Source organism: Cebidichthys violaceus, unplaced genomic scaffold, assembly GCF_023349555.1.
Source record: "Cebidichthys violaceus isolate CVI_PGR_0920_01 unplaced genomic scaffold, fCebVio1.0.p SCAF_67, whole genome shotgun sequence".
Classification (NCBI taxonomy): Eukaryota; Metazoa; Chordata; class Actinopteri; order Perciformes; family Stichaeidae; genus Cebidichthys; species Cebidichthys violaceus.
The window spans coordinates 334,016-351,914 of NW_027176894.1; the positions used below are offsets into that span (position 1 = coordinate 334,016).

Here is a 17,899-nt window from a genome sequence, read left to right on the forward strand (position 1 = left end):
CCCCCCCCCCCTCATTCATCTCAAGACTAAAGGCTAAAATGGTGCTTAAAGAGAGTAAATAAGTCTAAACTAAGTCATGTCTAAGTGACTTGAATCCTATTGTACGTCTCTGGCTTAGATGTGAACCAAGTCCTCTTATCCTCACATGAATCACTGCAGCGGTTTTGGATTTGATTTTCATCTTTTTGACCCAGCTAACGGACAAAGCAGGACGCTGAGAAGTAAAACAAGAGACTCAGACATGCTGTCTTATATTTTATTGTGATGGGGAGTCATAAAAATGGAGCAAAACTAAAATAAAAACAATACAAAAAGACAGTGGATGTACAAAGGGCGAGGACAGAACAAACCATATGCAGCCTTCGACAGTACGATGGAACAAAGTTGGCACAGAACAGAAAACAGGGCGGCGGGACGATCTAAATTTGGCTTCGAAATCAAAAGGGAGGCTTCATAACAAGATCCTTCATTAAAACGGCGACGACTCATGCTTCTTTAAAATCACAGAGTTTTAGAATTCAGTAGCTTCATAACGACGCGGATGCACATGTAACAGTTTCTATTTCTCACTTCATTCCTGACTTTTTTCTTCTTCTTCTTCTTTTTTAGCTTTAAACAGAAGTCATGTTTACAGAACACGTGTTTTTATCTTTTTTTTTTTTTTTTTTTGTTAAAACAAACTTCAGCTCCCAGAACCACATTTTGGGTTTTTTTGTTTTTTTTTGTTTGTCTTGAGATTATTTTTCATACTAAAATATATTATTGTATCAATTCAAACTACAGTAATGTACACTACAATGTGTAATAAATAACCATAAAAGAAAATATAAAAATAAGACACATAAATATAAAAAAGTCTTCTAAAAACTAAACAGGTACATTTTTTTTTTTTAATCTGTGAAAGGGTTCTAATACTGCCATTGTTGAAAAAAAACAAAACCATACAGAGGACACACATCAAAACAATAAAACAGACTAATATAATGAACACTGTTCGGTAACTGAAAACACCTCGGCAGAGACCACGTTCACTAACGTTTGTTACCTGAAGTGCGGGACAGCTTGCCACAAATCATCGGTTTATTTCCCGTCTGAAAACAAGTGCACAGGTTTGGCAAAATTTAAAATCTGTCTGTCGACATTTGACTTGGTTTTTTTTGTGTCTTTTTGTACGTTTTTTCGTCCAGAGAGTGAAGTTGGAGTTAGACAACATTCCCTGCATGTTTTGAAGCTTTGAGGATTTCAATCTGCTTTAACAGAACATTTTCGTGTTTTTTTTTAAAAGCACTTATGTAAACATTTTTTTAAAACTCATGACTTCAAAACGCATTCACTCACATTTAAAAAAACCCCCAAAATAAATGTTTTAACATCTGCAGGAAACTGATCGAGTTTACAAGGCATTTCATATCCGCATGTAAGCTCAGTCTGGACTGTATTTATCAACGGTTTCCTCCTTGAGTAACTGGGCCATCACCGAAAATGATCCCTCAGCATCAAATATACATATTCATTTAAAAATATATATATATTATGTAGAGGCAAAACCATTGAATTGATTCGTTAGATGATCTGATAAAATCAGCAGCAGATTTTTGTATAAGTGATTCACTAGTTTCTGTCACGTTCCGCACCTTTCAAGGGAAGCATCTTTTTTAAAAATTGTGGCAAATAAGCTGCTCTGTGCAAGTCGACAAACATTAGTCAACGTGGGTCTTGCGTGAGGACCAGAGGGACGTAATACTGGCTACATGTGAGAAGAAGAAACGATAACACCGTTCAATGGCACTTTTAACAGCACACAGGTCTTGCATAAGGCTGGAGGCATTGGGGTGGAGCAGGGAACAGCCCTGTTCCTTCACGTACAGCATGACTTCATGTACAAGCTAATAACACTGAAACACTGACTCACGACTAAAGTCGACCAAAAGAAGGAGAAGCTCGGTAAGAACGGGCGCCCCGTGTTTCTGGAACCTCGGGCCGAGCCGGCGGCGAGGTAGAGCCCGCTTTTTCAACCTTCACCCCGGAGACTCCACCCGCACGGGCCGCGCCGGGTCGCGAAACACTGGGCGCCTGATGCTGGCTTTAAGGTTGTGACTCCACCTTCCCTGATAGGACAAATTTGGTTATGGCGCACAGGAGCCACCTTCTCATCCCGGACTCCCCATCCCGCCCACAACCACCCCCCCCCCCCCCCCAAGAATACTTAGTTTTCCTTAAGGCTAACAGTCAAACTGAAAAATAAAAGTAATGCTAGCTAGCAAAGACTAACACTAACGCAAACAACATCTCGCTAGCTAGTGTACGTATATAACACTGAAGGGCATACGATGCATGAGGCATGTATCCGTAGGTAAACCAGGAATACTGTAGTGCAGAGGTTTTTGTTCGTAGAACTCAATAAAATACTGATTTAGGAAACTTCATTGGCAATAAAAAGGTATAGAAATTTTTCTCATCTTTACAGGTTAAAATGTTTCTCAAACAATAAAACAAGATTAGTAACACTGACCAAATGAAAACGAACAAACGATAAAACGACCTGGGATGTCTCAGTAACAAGTTTGACGGGTGAGTTCTGCTTTAAAATCTGTACTTCTATAAACAATTTTTAACACTGATATTTCATTTCCACGAGAGAGAAAAAAAAAAAAAGAAAATAAAATGTCACTGTTTTGTTTTTCTTTTTTTTTTTTCAAGTTCAGGCACACCTGGGTTGTTGTACACAGTAGTGGACCGTTAAGATCAGGCAACCGCCGAGACGTTCAGGACTTTTCTGCGGTTTTGTCTTAAATCGACTCGTCTATTCGAGCTCCCCCGAAGACATTTTCCCATCTTTTATTTGACGTTTGTTGTCACCACTTCCTCTGTGGGTTCGGCGCCGTCCGACTCCTCCCTGACGCTTTTGTCCGTATTTGCTTCACAGTCTGGCATTTCCTCCGTACCCGCGCCTGTCGCTTCCTTCTTTCCTTCAGTCGTTTCTTCCATCTCTTCGTCTTCCATGTGATCGTCCCCGACCTCCACCTCCACCACGTCACAAACAACCTCCTCGCCCACCTTCTCCCTCTCTGCCTCTTCCTTCTCCACCCCCTTCTCTGCCTCTTCCTCTCCTGTCACGTCTTCCTGCTCCCCCTCTCCCTCTGCCTCTTCCTCTCCTGTCGCGTCTTCCTCCACCATCTCCTCCCCCTCTCCCTCTTCCTCTCCTGTCGCGTCTTCCTCCACCGTCTCCTCCCTCTCTGCCTCTTCCTCTCCTGTCGCGTCTTCCTGCTCCCCCTCCCCCTCTCCCTCTTCCTCTTCTGTCACGTCTTCCTGCTCCCCCTCTCCCTCTTCCTCTTCTGTCACGTCTTCCTCCACCATCTCCTCCCTCTCTGCCTCTTCCTCTCCTGTCGCGTCTTCCTGCTCCCCCTCTCCCTCTGCCTCTTCCTCTCCTGTCGCGTCTTCCTCCACCATCTCCTCTGCCTCTTCCTCTCCTGTCGCGTCTTCCTCCACCATCTCCTCCCCCTCTGCCTCTTCCTCCACGATCTCCTCTCCCTCCTCCTCCTCGTCGTCCTCAAAGTTCCCCTTGTAGATCTCGCAATCACCGTCGTCCACCTGCACCACCCGGATGTCGTCCATACACATGGCCTCGTCGTCCTCGTCCTCTTCCTCGCTCTCCCTCTCGTCTGAGTCCAGTTGGGAGGGCGGGGTCGTGGTCCGACTGTCCGACTGCGGTCCGGCGCCGGGGCCGTCGAGCTCCGACTGAACCCTGCGCGGCCCCGATCCGGAGCCGGAGTTCGGCCCGTCCTTCTTGCAGTAGGAGTAGCGGTGGTTCATGTGCTGGGAGTACGAGCCGGAGTGAGAGAAACGCTTCCCGCACTTGTCGCACTGGTAGGGTTTCTCACCGGAGTGCAGCCTCGAGTGTTCGATCAGGTGGTGTTTGTGTTTGAAGGCCTTCTTGCAGATGTTGCACTCGTGGGGCCGTTTTCCTGCAGACGAGAGAACAAAGAGTCGGACAGGGACTCGTACGGCCTTTGCTCGAAAATAACAAACTAAACTGAACTGCGTTTGGTTCAAATCCTGCTATGTGCTCTCAAAATCGAGTATAAGTAGAGTAGAAGAAGTGTCTTTTTGATCGTGAGGCCTACCTGTGTGTTCATATTTGTGCCTGAGCAGGGAGCTGCCCTTCTGGAAGACTTTGGAGCAAAGGTCACACGGGTAGACGCCGTTTTCCAGCCGTCGCTTCTTCATCAGTGCGGCCGAATCCGAGTCATTCTGCTCCTCCACTGGTGAGACGCCGTCAGAGCTGCTGTTCGGCCTCTTCTCCTGCTGCACATGGAAGACAAAGACATTCATCATCGTGGTCCAACTATGTAATGCAATGCGTCGGCTGATGCGTCGGCACTGGTGTGAGGAAAATTAGCTCAGCGATTCCCTGTTTGAAATGAAGAAGTTGGAACGATGGACGTTGATGTCTCCCTTTGAAAATGTATACTTCAGGTGCTGCAGTGGAGCTGCTCTGTGGTCAGAGTAGTAGAACAGGTATAAGATGAGATAATAAGCTCTTGTGTTGTGCTTGTCACCTGCTGACTAAAAGTGGAGAGGGCTAAGCCCAGAAGGTTCACTTTAAGGTGGACCAGCTATTCGCAATTTAGGGAAAAGCTGCTCCTCCTAGTGGTAAAATGTGGTACACCAGTCCGGTCCAGTGTTTGGATTCAAATGCATTTTTTTTTAATGCTGGCCCAACCCTACTACCAACCTTATGGCCGTTCAGTACGACAGTCTTTGCTCCAGTGACGCCGCCGGCCGTGGTGGCCCCCTACTGCCACCACTGCCCCCTACTGGTTCAGTTAGGACACAGTTTGATTATAGGACGGTCAGTTTAGCGTCAATCTGACTTGAACAATCTTAACAACTTTCTGAACATGATGACGCTGTCGCCTGACCTTTGGCACATGCAGGCGATAAACAGAGGTGAAAGGTCAAGTGTAGTTGTGGCTACCTGACAAATGTATTGAAGTAAAATGGGGATGATCAATCACAATAAGGGAAACAATGATAAAGTAAATATATATATATATATATATATATATATATAGATATAAATATATCTTTCCTTTTTATGGCACAATGTTGTTTGTAGTTTCAGTAGTTAATGACACAAAACAATTGGAAAAATAAGCAAATATGAATGTTGTTGAACAACCAAGAAGCTTCTGCAAAATGTAGGTAAACTAGTTAATTTACATGTAGTTCCTCAACACTGAGTATGACATCACAACATGATGTGATGCATCATATCAACCCACTGTCTGGTACTCATGTCCCATGTAAGAAGCTGCTCCCACTCTTTCTCATGTAATGGGAAAAATATATTCTTATATCATGAAATGTTTTAAAAGATGTACAACTGAAAGGGAAAGTGAGGAACACAAATACTGACATAACACAGCAGTCCTATAGAAGCAGTTGATCAGTTTTATTGAACACAGTGTCGTGTTTCTCACGGCTGGTCACACACTCCCACTTCGGACAGAGGAAGTGAAGACACAGTGTCTGACAAGTTGAAGACAGACCATAAAACCATCACTGATTCCCAGTAAACACACTTGGCGTGTGTTTAGATAAGAACGATAGCCAGGGCACCGATCTAACACATCTACTCCTTGTCTATGATTTATCCCAGGGCCTGAACTCATGTGTGCATAACATGGTTTTGGTATCTTGTACGATGTTGAACTATTCACCACAGACACTGACTGAGGTGGCTGTGGTGCATCTTTCCCTTGCAAGCAAAATAAATTAGAATAGGACAACTTTGAATCATTTGAAGACTTCATTATTTTCTTTGAATTTGTCAACAAAACTCTTCTCCCGATTTATAATGAGAAGTTTTTCCAAAACACTCATCACCTGAAGGAATACAGACAAATGAAAAGGTAACTCTGATTTTCTTGGACTGCTTTGTTCCCCCCCCCCCCCCCCCCCCCCCACACACACACACACACACACACACACACACACACACACACACACTATCATATCATTGATTCATCTAATACAGTCATGATTAGGGTTCCTGACAGCTGAGATTGATTTATTGCACCATCACATGGAAAGTTACTCCACCTTTTGCAGTACAAACGTTCTTTAGGAACAATTTCATAACCGTGATGATATCCATATGAAACGCTGCTTTCAGTTCAACCAGAACCAACATCAGAAGGACTCGACGTCTGAAAGCAGCGACATGTTCAGTCTCATGTTAAGTCATCGAGACACAATCATTTATGTTTGGTGGAGATTCATGTTGTTCCTGAGGAGTTTTCTCAGTCGTCACTCAACCAGTGAGTGACTCAGCTTTTACAACAGCTGGAATATTTTAACATCAACAACAAATGGAAAATGTGCAGATTATATCAGGTCCAGTCATGAAGTCATGAAATGAAAAAATGTGAATCTTGAAACGCTGCTTTGCATCAGGATCATATCTTGAAACTCAACTCTTTTGAGACAAACGTTTAAAAGTTGATCATTAAATATGAGAGAAAGGTATTATACAGCAATTTAAATGTTTCATATTAGTTTAATTTGATAACTCTTTTGTCAGCCAGCTGTTTTTAAGCAGTAAAAGAAAACTGAACAGAATGAGTCTTTTGATGGCTTCATGTTTGTTTATAACTCTTCCTCTGAGGAGACAAGAAATATTTAACAACTACAGAAATGAAATGTTCTCAACCGTGGAGCAGGTTTTAACCGAGGCTCTGTTTGTGAATGAGGAAACAAAGTTCACATTCACAGCGCTGCTCCTCTTCCTGGAATGAAGCACAGCTTGATAACCCCTCCTTCTTCCTCCTGCTCTCAAACACAGCCGGCTCCACTCTGTCCACAGACTTCCTGGTTCCCTCCCCTTCAGATCTACAGTTTTAAAGATGGGTGTAACCAACATGGTGGTGAAGCGATAGAGCTGACAGGCTCCATTCACTGAACAAACACATGTTGTTCAGATCAGAAGTCAAAGCAGAGTCGCTTCTAGTGAAGTGAAACTCAGACAGTCGTTGTTACTGAGAGGTGAAATGGCGCAGAAAGGAGTTCAGCTGGATCGGGAAACCTTCTCTTGTTCCATCTGTCTGGATCTACTGAAGGATCCGGTGACTACTTCCTGTGGACACAGCTACTGCATGAACTGTATTAAAAGCTTCTGGGATGAAGAGGATGTGAAGAAACTCCACAGCTGCCCTCAGTGTAGGCAGACCTTCACACCGAGGCCTCTCCTGCTGAAAAACACCATGTTAGCAGTTTTAGTGGAGGAGCTGAAGAAGACTGGACTCCAAGCTGCTCCTGCTGATCACTGCTATGCTGGACCTGAAGATGTGTCCTGTGATGTCTGCACTGGGAGGAAACAGAAAGCCATCAAGTCCTGTCTGCAATGTGTGGTCTCTTTCTGTGAGAAACACCTCCAGCCTCATTCTAGATCCCCTGCCTATGAGAAACACAAGCTGGTGGACCCCTCCAAGAAGCTCCAGGAGAACATCTGCTCTCGTCACGATGAGGTGATGAAGATGTTCTGCCGTACTGATCAGCAGTGTATCTGTTACCTCTGCTCTGTGGATGAACACAAAGGCCACGACACAGTCTCAGCTGCAGCAGAAAGGACTGAGAGGCAGAGAGAGCTGGAGGTGAGTCGACTAAACATCCAGCAGAGAATCCAGGACAGAGAGAAAGACGTGAACCTGCTTCAACAGGAGGTGGAGGCCGTCAATCGCTCCGCCGACGAAGCGGTGAAGGACAGCGAGAAGATCTTCACCGAGCTGATCCGTCTCATGGAGAAAAGAAGCTCCGATGTGAAGCAGCAGGTCAGATCCCAGCAGAAAAGTGAAGTGAGTCGAGTCAAAGAGCTTCAGGAGAAGCTGGAGCAGGAGATCTCTGAGCTGAAGAGGAAAGACGCTGAGCTGAAGCTGCTCTCGCACACAGAGGATCACAACCAGTTTCTACACAACTACCCCTCACTGTCACCACTCAGAGAATCTACAGACTCGTCCGCCATCGATATCCGTCCTCTGAGATACTTTGAGGACGTGACGGCGGCTGTGTCAGAAGTCAGAGATAAACTACAGGACCTTCTGAGAGACAAGTGGACAAACGTCTCACTGGCAGTGACTGAAGTGGACGTTTTACTGTCACCTTCACAAGCAGAGCCCAAGACCAGAGCTGAGTTCTTAAGATATTCAAGTGAAATCACACTGGATCCAAACACAGCAAACACATATCTGTTATTATCTGATGGGAACAGAAAAGCAACATTTATGAGAGAACATCAGTCTTATTCTAGTCACCCAGACAGATTCACTTCATATCATCAGGTCCTGAGTAGAGAGAGTCTGACTGGACGTTGTTACTGGGAGGTGGAGTGGAGAGGAAACGGAGGTCATGTAGCAGTCGCATACAAGAATATCATCAGAACAGGGATCTTGAATGATTGTGATTTTGGATTGAATGACAAATCTTGGGCGTTAAATTGTAACAAAAACAGTTTTACATTTTGGTACAACAAGATCCAAACTCCCGTCTCTGGTCCTCAGTCCTCCAGAGTAGGAGTGTACCTGGATCACAGAGCAGGTATTCTGTCTTTCTACAGCGTCTCTGAAACCATGACTCTCCTCCACAGAGTCCAGATCACATTCACTCAGCCTCTCTATGCTGGACTCAGGATGTATTATCAGTTTGGAGACACTGCTGAGTTCTGTAAACTAAAATAGTCAGAAGTGATTTAAGGAACAGCAAATTCATTTTTGTGTTTTAATCCTGAAACTCATTTTGTCTCCATCATTGTCGCCTAATTGCCGATTGTTCTTCAGCTGTCAATCAAACATTGTGGGCGGTGCTTTGACGTCTTCTCATTATTGTTCTGTAAATGTTTGAGTTTCTTTAGGTGGAGCTCCTTTCTGTGTCTGTTTAGCCATGGAGGCTATCACTGCTCATGATGATCTTTGTTGACCTGAACTGATATTTCTCTTCATGAAAATGTAAACTGCTCTGAGGTTTAAATGATTGATAAATATTAGTGTTGATGTATTTGTTACTTGTTGTTTCTCTTCCACTGCATGGCTCTTAAAGAGAGAAATCACCAGAGCTTCTTTTATCAAAGATATTTAGTTCTCAGCACTCTTTGTAAAGATTTCTTCAAGTGAAATTATGTTTATTTTCTATAACAAATTAAATGTTGATCTTGTTGTTTTCTTAATCGTTATACAAAAGAGGTACTATGATGTATTATATAACTAACTATTATGATCATAATCAATCAGTAAATCATTCATTATTCTACCAACTGAAGGTTTACATCAGGGCTGTCAAACTCAATCTGGGCCACATCAGCCGGTTGTAACTGTAAGACTGTATAAATGTAACTACTCCCTAACATATTGTTAAATAACTGTCTCTGCATTTGATTATTGTTTATTCAAGTGTAAAAATATTGTACATGCAGTGAAATAAATGTAAAAATATATTTAAGCACAATACTGTTATAACTTAAACCCTTTTAATTTAGGGTTATTAAACCCACATCACTCGATCAAAGATCAAACTTTTAAAGAAAAGCATCTGAGCTACATCCAAGAGCTCCTCACTGACGGTCCAGTCTGCCTCCAGCCCCTTATGAACACTGATAGATGAGGTACGATGTGTCCGTGTTCTCTGTGCTTTCATCAACAGCTCATGAAGAAGACGAGTCACTGCTCGTCTCTTCGGCCAGCTGTGTTGTCAGGTTGTCTGCTAGTTCCTGAACTCGGTCTGCAATGGTGTTTCTTCACCAACTGACATTTTTAAAAGTCTGTATCTGGTCGGAGCTCACCTGCTCACACACTTTAGGACAGAATATGACTTAAGTATAAATAAATCAATTAATAAATGCAATAATAAATGTGTAAGTAAATACAGGAATGAATAAATAAATGTTTGAATACAGAAATAAATAAATAAAAGAATTAAATGCTGAAATAAATAAAAGTATAAATGAATGCTTAAATAAATATGGAAATAAATTAATGTACGGATAAATAAAAGTTGATAATCAAACAGGACATATAGAAATACATATAATTATGTCTCATCTCTGTTCAACTACATTTATTAATTTATTTACTGATGTGTCTGTATGCTAATGAGGTGGGAGGTCCTAACCTCTGTCTAAAGCAGGATTGGTCACAGGAGTGTGATCACTTCTGGTCTACTACTGCTGCCTTGCACAGTAACGTTGAAGTCCACTAGCCCAGTGTTGCCAAATCAGCGACTTTCTCTCTAAATCTGGCGACTTTCCAAATCCTCTCGACAACTTTTTGTTTTTTGTCAAAGGCGACTAGCGACAAATCTAGCGACTTCTTCAGGTGTTGTGGAGACTCTGACGTGAAAGCACGTCTCGTTCTGCAGTGACTGTCCTCAACGAGCAGCGGGTGCTGCCGTGAGCACCTCCGCCGTCACAAAGCACTCACAGGCGGTCAGTCTCACAGCAGCCTCGCGCAGCAGTCCCAGCTGCAGACTGTGGAAGCCATCAGTGCTGCTAGATAGTCTTCTTCTTCTTCTTCTTCTTCTTCTTTTTCTTTTTCTTTTTCTTTTTCTTTTTCTTTTTCTTTTTCTTCTTCTTCTTCTTCTTCTTCTTCTTTAAATTTGATTGGCGGGTCGCAACCAACTTGAATAGGTTTATACCGCCACATACTGTACCGGAGTGTGCAGGGTAAAAGTTTCATCACTGATCTAAAAATATTAAATAATAACAATGACCTAATCAACACCTGCTAGCAGCTAAATCCTACGGTCTAATCCCGTTTCTTTAAGAAATCTCAACAGTGCCCTGCAGCACTCACGCCATTCTTCGTCCGCAACAAGAACTCCCTCCAAACTCCACCTCCGTCCCAACTGACACATTTTTTGCTTCAAGATGTTCCTTTCTGAATTGTATCTTCCACATTTCAGGACAACGTGCTCCACGTCTTCAGTGACATTACAAACAGTGCACTTATCTGAGTCCCTTTTTGCCGTTAAATACAGCGTTGAGTTAAGTCCTGTATGTCTGAATCTTAACCTGGATAATACGACCTCCTCTCTTCTATACTTCCCTTTGTACGTCTTCACATTTATGGATTTCTGAACGTTATAATAATGTCTTCCTTTGTTGTCATTGTCCCACTTCTTCTGCCATAAATCCCGTACTGCCTCTCTTATTAATGCTTTGGCTTCCCCCTTCCCAAAAGGAATATTCAAGATCTGCTCTTCTTTTAGTTTTAGTGCTCTCTTTGCAATCATATCTGCTCTCTCATTGCCCTCCACTCCTACATGAGCAGGAACCCAGCAACATTGAACATGTATTCCTAGTCTTTGCAGTCTCAACATGATCAGAGATATTTCCATCACTAAATCCTCTCTTCTTGTTTGTTTTGGACTTTAGGCTGTTTAAAGCTGCAGCAGCATCTGAACAGATGAGCGCTCTCTCAGGCCTGACCTCTTCTACCCATTGCAGTCCCAAGATGATTGCAGTCATTTCAGCTGTGAACACAGACAGTCTGTCATTAATTCCTTTACATAAGGTCACACTGAATCCTGGAATGAATAGCCCTGATCCTACGTGTTCATTCCCGTTGTCTTTAGATCCATCTGTATAAATCTGCAGATAGTTATAATAATTATTGTTGATGTATACTTGAGTCTGATGTCCAATGTCATACGAGTTTCTTTCCATCCATTTGTTCCTCTGTTCTATGAGTGATAGATCTACATTGTGAACTGGTCATATCCAAGGCGGAACATTTCCCCACATTACATTGGGACCATACTGTAACCCATTTAAACCGTATTCTTTGTCTACTGTACTGATTGTCCAACCAAACCCTTTGTCTTTAATTTGGCTGTATTCCCAGCATTCAGACGGCACATTAGTTGTGGGAAGTTCCTCTCCTGATCCCTTTAGCTTCACCCAATATGCCAGAGCTGGTTTTGAACGTCTTAAGCTTAATGGCAGTTCGTCAGCTTCCTCCAGCAGAGCGTTGTTTGGGGTAGATTTAACGGCACCCAAGCTAAGTCTTAGAGCTCTGAACTGAATTCTATCTAACTTTTCTAATGTGCTCTTAGCAGCTGCTCCATACGCCATACATCCATAATCTATACATGATCGTATAACGGCCCTATAGATATCCATTAGTGACCGTTTATCTGCTCCCCATTCATGCCCAGAAACTGCTCTCATTACATTAAGCTCCTTTTGACATTTAGTTTCGATATGCTTAATATGAGTTCTCCACAAACATTGTTCATCAAACCATATGCCTAAATATTTAAACTCTGCCACCCTCTCCATACTTTGTCCATTTCATTTAAGATGAGTATTGTTTATATTTGTCTTTCTGATAAATATCATGGAGCAAGACTTAGCAACAGACATCTTAAACCCCCAGTCATACGACCACTTCTCAACATGAAATAGAGCCTTTTGGATGCTACTGATCACTTGTCTCATATTTGTTCCCCTTTTCCATATCGCTCCATCATCAGCATAGAGCAAGGAGCCGATATTTCTGTCAACATCCATGAAGACGTCATGTATCATAATATTAAATAATATAGGGCTAATAACACTACCTTGAGGGATCCCATTTTCAATCGTGAATTCATCTGAAACAGCATCTCCAACTTTTACCTTGAATGATCGACTTGACAAGAAATCCAATATCCAGTTATACATCCTTCCACCGAAACCCATTCTATACATTTGAATCAGTAGGCCCTCTCTCCACATGGAGTCATATGCTTTCTCTATATCAAAATAAACTATAGCCATAATCTCCTTCATAGTGGAAGCCATCAGTGCTGCTAGATAGTTTTCTGACCTCGTCTACAGAGATGATCGGTTAGGAATCGGTTGCTTCTGTCTTGCTCCCCTACTTGACCAATCCTGCTTAAGAATGAGCTTCAGACCGCCTCCCTCATTAACATACGGACACATGAATAAATAAATGAAGAAGAACAGAAATGTAGAAATATATGTATTTATGTAAGTCCTGTTTAGGAATCCACTTGTATTTATTAATTTCAGCATTTAAACATTTCTGTATTTCTTTCAGCATTTATTTATTCTTTTATTCATTCATTTCTGTATTTATACATTTATTTATTTATTTATTTATACTTAAGACATTTCTCGTCCTCCATAACTTTAAGCACCCTCTGCTTCACTGCACCCTCTGAAAAACACGTTGCTGCATCATTTTTGGATGTAACTTTTGGAAATATATTCTGCTGCGTTTGCAGTCTGCCTTTTCATTCTTGGACAATTTCATGTTTTTCTTGGAGGCTAAATGTAGCATATTTAGCTCCGTGTTCGGTGTCCTTCATCACCGACACTGCCTCATAACACAGAAGACAGACCGGTTGTTCTCTTTACGGATTGTTTCCTCTCCTGTCCACCTGTTAGTTTGAATGTCGGCACACAGACAACACGTCACTCCTGAGTGAATAATAGTGGTTTAACGGATCCCCCCTCACGGTTCAGAACACACGTGAACCACGGATTAATGACACGGTTTATCTTCACCATCACGGTGTGAAACAACATTTAACTGACGAAGTTTAACGGCGATATGGAACAACTGCTGTCTCGCGGCAGGATGCCGTCATTTCGCGGGTCACAAAATCACCGAAGCATTGTGGGAGATGTAGTTTATGGTCACTGTACACCGTAAAGCACCATAGACTTTAATTTTAAGACAATCATATTACTTTTATATAGAAGCCCATTTCCGGCAGCAAAAAAAAAACATTACAAAAAAGATTAAAAGTTAGACTTGATAATAAAAATATCCCCATAAATTATTACACCGGAACCAGTAGTGGAAGAAGTTATTCTGATCTTTGTCGGTTTGTAAAACACAACATTAAAAGTTGGCTCCTCCTCCCTCTCAACAGCAGGTGAAAGACAAACCCTGATTCACTCTCATTGTAGAACGAGCTTTGTCCGCTTGGCGTCTCGCCCCGCTGTGTGTCCGCCATTTTCATAGCTTCCTCTTGGATGAACCATTTCTATCTGACACCTGGTGGCTGAGTTCATGTAGAGGTTGATGCTCTCTCTCTGCAGAGTGAACCACTTCTAGTGGGTCATAAGTGATCACTGAGAGACAGTATTTGATATGAGTCCATGCATTGTTCTTTAGGAAAGTCCTCCTCATTCCTGTCCACCAGTTTATGTTTGGTGGAGATTCATGTTGTTCCTGAGGAGTTTTCTCAGTCGTCACTCAACCAGTGAGTGACTCAGCTTTTGCAACAGCTGGAATATTTTAACATCAACAACAAATGGAAAATGTGCAGATTATATCAGGTCCAATCATGAAGTCATGAAATTAATACATGTGAATCTTGAAACTACAGAAATGAAATGTTCTCAACCGTGGAGCAGGTTTTAACCAAGGCTCTGTTTGTAAATGAGGAAACAAAGTTCACATTCACAGCGCTGCTCCTCTTCCTGGAATGAAGCACAGCTTGATAACCCCTCCTTCTTCCTCCTGCTCTCAAACACAGCCGGCTCCACTCTGTCCACAGACTTCCTGGTTCCCTCCCCTTCAGATCTACAGTTTTAAAGATGGGTGTAACCAACATGGTGGTGAAGCGATAGAGCTGACAGGCTCCATTCACTGAACAAACACATGTTGTTCAGATCAGAAGTCAAAGCAGAGTCGCTTCTAGTGAAGTGAAACTCAGACAGTCGTTGTTCCTGAGAGGTGAAATGGCGCAGAAAGGAGTTCAGCTGGATCGGGAAACCTTCTCTTGTTCCATCTGTCTGGATCTACTGAAGGATCCGGTGACTACTCCCTGTGGACACAGCTACTGCATGAACTGTATTAAAAGCTTCTGGGATGAAGAGGATGTGAAGAAACTCCACAGCTGCCCTCAGTGTAGGCAGACCTTCACACCGAGGCCTCTCCTGCTGAAAAACACCATGTTAGCAGTTGTTCTGGAGGAGCTGAAGAAGACTGGACTCCAAGCTGCTCCTGCTGATCACTGCTATGCTGGACCTGAAGATGTGTCCTGTGATGTCTGCACTGGGAGGAAACAGAAAGCCATCAAGTCCTGTCTGCAATGTGTGATCTCTTTCTGTGAGGAACACCTCCAGCCTCATTCTGGATCCCCTGCCTATGAGAAACACAAGCTGGTGGACCCCTCCAAGAAGCTCCAGGAGAACATCTGCTCTCGTCACGATGAGGTGATGAAGATGTTCTGCCGTACTGATCAGCAGTGTATCTGTTACCTCTGCTCTGTGGATGAACACAAAGGCCACGACACAGTCACAGCTGCAGCAGAAAGGACTGAGAGGCAGAGAGAGCTGGAGGTGAGTCGACTAAACATCCAGCAGAGAATCCAGGACAGAGAGAAAGACGTGAACCTGCTTCAACAGGAGGTGGAGGCCGTCAATCGCTCCGCCGACGAAGCGGTGAAGGACAGCGAGAAGATCTTCACCGAGCTGATCCGTCTCATGGAGAAAAGAAGCTCCGATGTGAAGCAGCAGGTCAGATCCCAGCAGAAAAGTGAAGTGAGTCGAGTCAAAGAGCTTCAGGAGAAGCTGGAGCAGGAGATCTCTGAGCTGAAGAGGAAAGACGCTGAGCTGAAGCTGCTCTCGCACACAGAGGATCACAACCAGTTTCTACACAACTACCCCTCACTGTCACCACTCAGAGAATCTACAGACTCGTCCGCCATCGATATCCGTCCTCTGAGATACTTTGAGGACGTGACGGCGGCTGTGTCAGAAGTCAGAGATAAACTACAGGACCTTCTGAGAGACAAGTGGACAAACGTCTCACTGGCAGTGACTGAAGTGGACGTTTTACTGTCACCTTCACAAGCAGAGCCCAAGACCAGAGCTGAGTTCTTAAGATATTCAAGTGAAATCACACTGGATCCAAACACAGCAAACACATATCTGTTATTATCTGAGGGGAACAGAAAAGCAACATTTATGAGAGAACATCAGTCTTATTCTAGTCACCCAGACAGATTCACTTCATATTTCCAGGTCCTGAGTAGAGAGAGTCTGACTGGACGTTGTTACTGGGAGGTGGAGTGGAGAGGAGGAGGAGTTTATGTAGCAGTCGCATACAAGAATATCATCAGAACAGGGAACTATAATGAATGTGGATTTGGATACAATGACAAATCTTGGGCGTTAAATTGTAACAAAAACGGTTTTACATTTTGGTACAACAATATCCAAACTCCCGTCTCTGGTCCTCAGTCCTCCAGAGTAGGAGTGTACCTGGATCACAGAGCAGGTATTCTGTCTTTCTACAGCGTCTCTGAAACCATGACTCTCCTCCACAGAGTCCAGACCACATTCACTCAGCCTCTCTATGCTGGACTGATGTTTAATTATTATGAAGCCACTGCTGAGTTCTGTAAACTAAAATAGTCAGAAGTGATTTAAGGAACAGCAAATTCATTTTTGTGTTTTAATCCTGAAACTCATTTTGTCGCCATCATTGTCGCTTAATTGCTGGTTGTTCTTCAGCTGTCAATCAAACATTGTGGGCGGTGCTTTGACGTCTTCTCATTATTGTTCTGTAAATGTTTGAGTTTCTTTAGGTGGAGCTCCTTTCTGTGTCTGTTTAGCCATGGAGGCTATCACTGCTCATGATGATCTTTGTTGACCTGAACTGATATTTCTCTTCATGAAAATGTAAACTGCTCTGAGGTTTAAATGTTTGATAAATATGAGTATTGATGTATTTGTTACTTGTTGTTTCTCTTCCACTGCATGGCTCTTAAAGAGAGAAATCACCAGAGCTTCTTTTATCAAAGATATTTAGTTCTCAACACTCTTTGTAAAGATTTCTTCAAGTGAAATTATGTTTATTTTCTATAACAGATGAAATGTTGTTCTTGTTGTTTTCTTAATCGTTATACAAAAGAGGTACTATGATGTATTATATAACTAATTATTATGATCATAATCAATAAGTAAATCATTCATTGTTCTCTTTCACATAAGTGAGATTCTGGTCAAACAAATGTATTATGAGGATGAAGTGAATGTGTTCATGAAATCATTGAACAAGAGTCATTGAACAGACTTCACTGATGGGATGTGAACAAACTGAAGGTTCACATGATGAATAAAGTATTTCTTGATTCAAGAATGAACAAAGTCTTTTCTTCTTGTCTTATTTACAGGGTTTCATACAAAGCTGATGGAGAAAATGTGAAACTAATATGAGAGTATAAGTGAGTCACTTTTCCTCCTGAAACAGCACAAAGTACAGAGTTCATGTTTAGAGCAGAAGAACATTTGTCAGTCAGTCTCTGTCCTTTAAACTGTCCTCACTAAAACATCTTTGTCTCAGAGAAATGAGCAGAGTTTGAAATCACGTGTCGCTTCTTACGACAACATTCTGTTTGTGCACTTAGTCAATAAAGAGGATTTATTACACTGACAAGTGTCGTTGTAGCTACTGACAAATGTATAGAAGGAAAATGGGGATGATCAATCACAATAAGGGAAACAATGATAAAGTAAAATATATATATATAAATATCACATTGATTCATACTCTAATTGCACATAATAACATTTTCACACTGAAATCAGCCAGTCTGTCATTTTCCCAAGAGAGACAGAAAGAAATGATGAGATTTCATGGATTTAGATTTGGACAGAGCTCCATGTTCTCTGTCAGTGAATGGTTACACTAAAGCAGCAGAACTTCTGTAACTATGCCTTAAACAAAGTACAAACACATTGTCTGCTCTGCAATAGGTTTGCAACTCTGCAACACTCTATTTCTTTTAGTATTTCTCCAGATGTTGTCCACATGTTTGTGCTTTCAACTCTCCGCTCATATATTTGGGGCTAGCAGGCATAACCGTCACAGTAAGAGTGAGCCGA

The 17,899-nt window shown here is 42.5% G+C and overlaps 3 protein-coding genes across 3 annotated transcripts; 2 read left to right on the forward strand and 1 right to left on the reverse strand.

Annotated features, from left to right (window-relative positions):
* Positions 1 to 2,204: 2,204 nt before the first annotated feature.
* LOC137890646 (zinc finger E-box-binding homeobox 1-like) lies at positions 2,205 to 4,769 on the reverse strand. Its single transcript, XM_068734814.1, has 3 exons — positions 4,736 to 4,769; positions 4,125 to 4,305; positions 2,205 to 3,965 (listed from the first exon to the last, which is right to left on the reverse strand). Exons 2-3 carry the CDS (start codon positions 4,225 to 4,227, stop codon positions 2,839 to 2,841), a joined length of 1,230 nt encoding a protein of 409 aa, XP_068590915.1. The 5' UTR covers positions 4,228 to 4,305; positions 4,736 to 4,769; the 3' UTR covers positions 2,205 to 2,838.
* A 2,181-nt stretch (positions 4,770 to 6,950) lies between these two features.
* LOC137890614 (tripartite motif-containing protein 16-like) lies at positions 6,951 to 9,487 on the forward strand. Its single transcript, XM_068734772.1, has one exon. The coding sequence runs from the start codon at positions 7,053 to 7,055 to the stop codon at positions 8,733 to 8,735; it is 1,683 nt and encodes a 560-aa protein (XP_068590873.1). The 5' UTR covers positions 6,951 to 7,052; the 3' UTR covers positions 8,736 to 9,487.
* A 5,214-nt stretch (positions 9,488 to 14,701) lies between these two features.
* Positions 14,702 to 17,153, forward strand: LOC137890598 (tripartite motif-containing protein 16-like). Its single transcript, XM_068734740.1, has one exon. It carries the CDS (start codon positions 14,747 to 14,749, stop codon positions 16,424 to 16,426), a length of 1,680 nt encoding a protein of 559 aa, XP_068590841.1. The 5' UTR covers positions 14,702 to 14,746; the 3' UTR covers positions 16,427 to 17,153.
* The last annotated feature ends 746 nt before the right edge of the window (positions 17,154 to 17,899 follow it).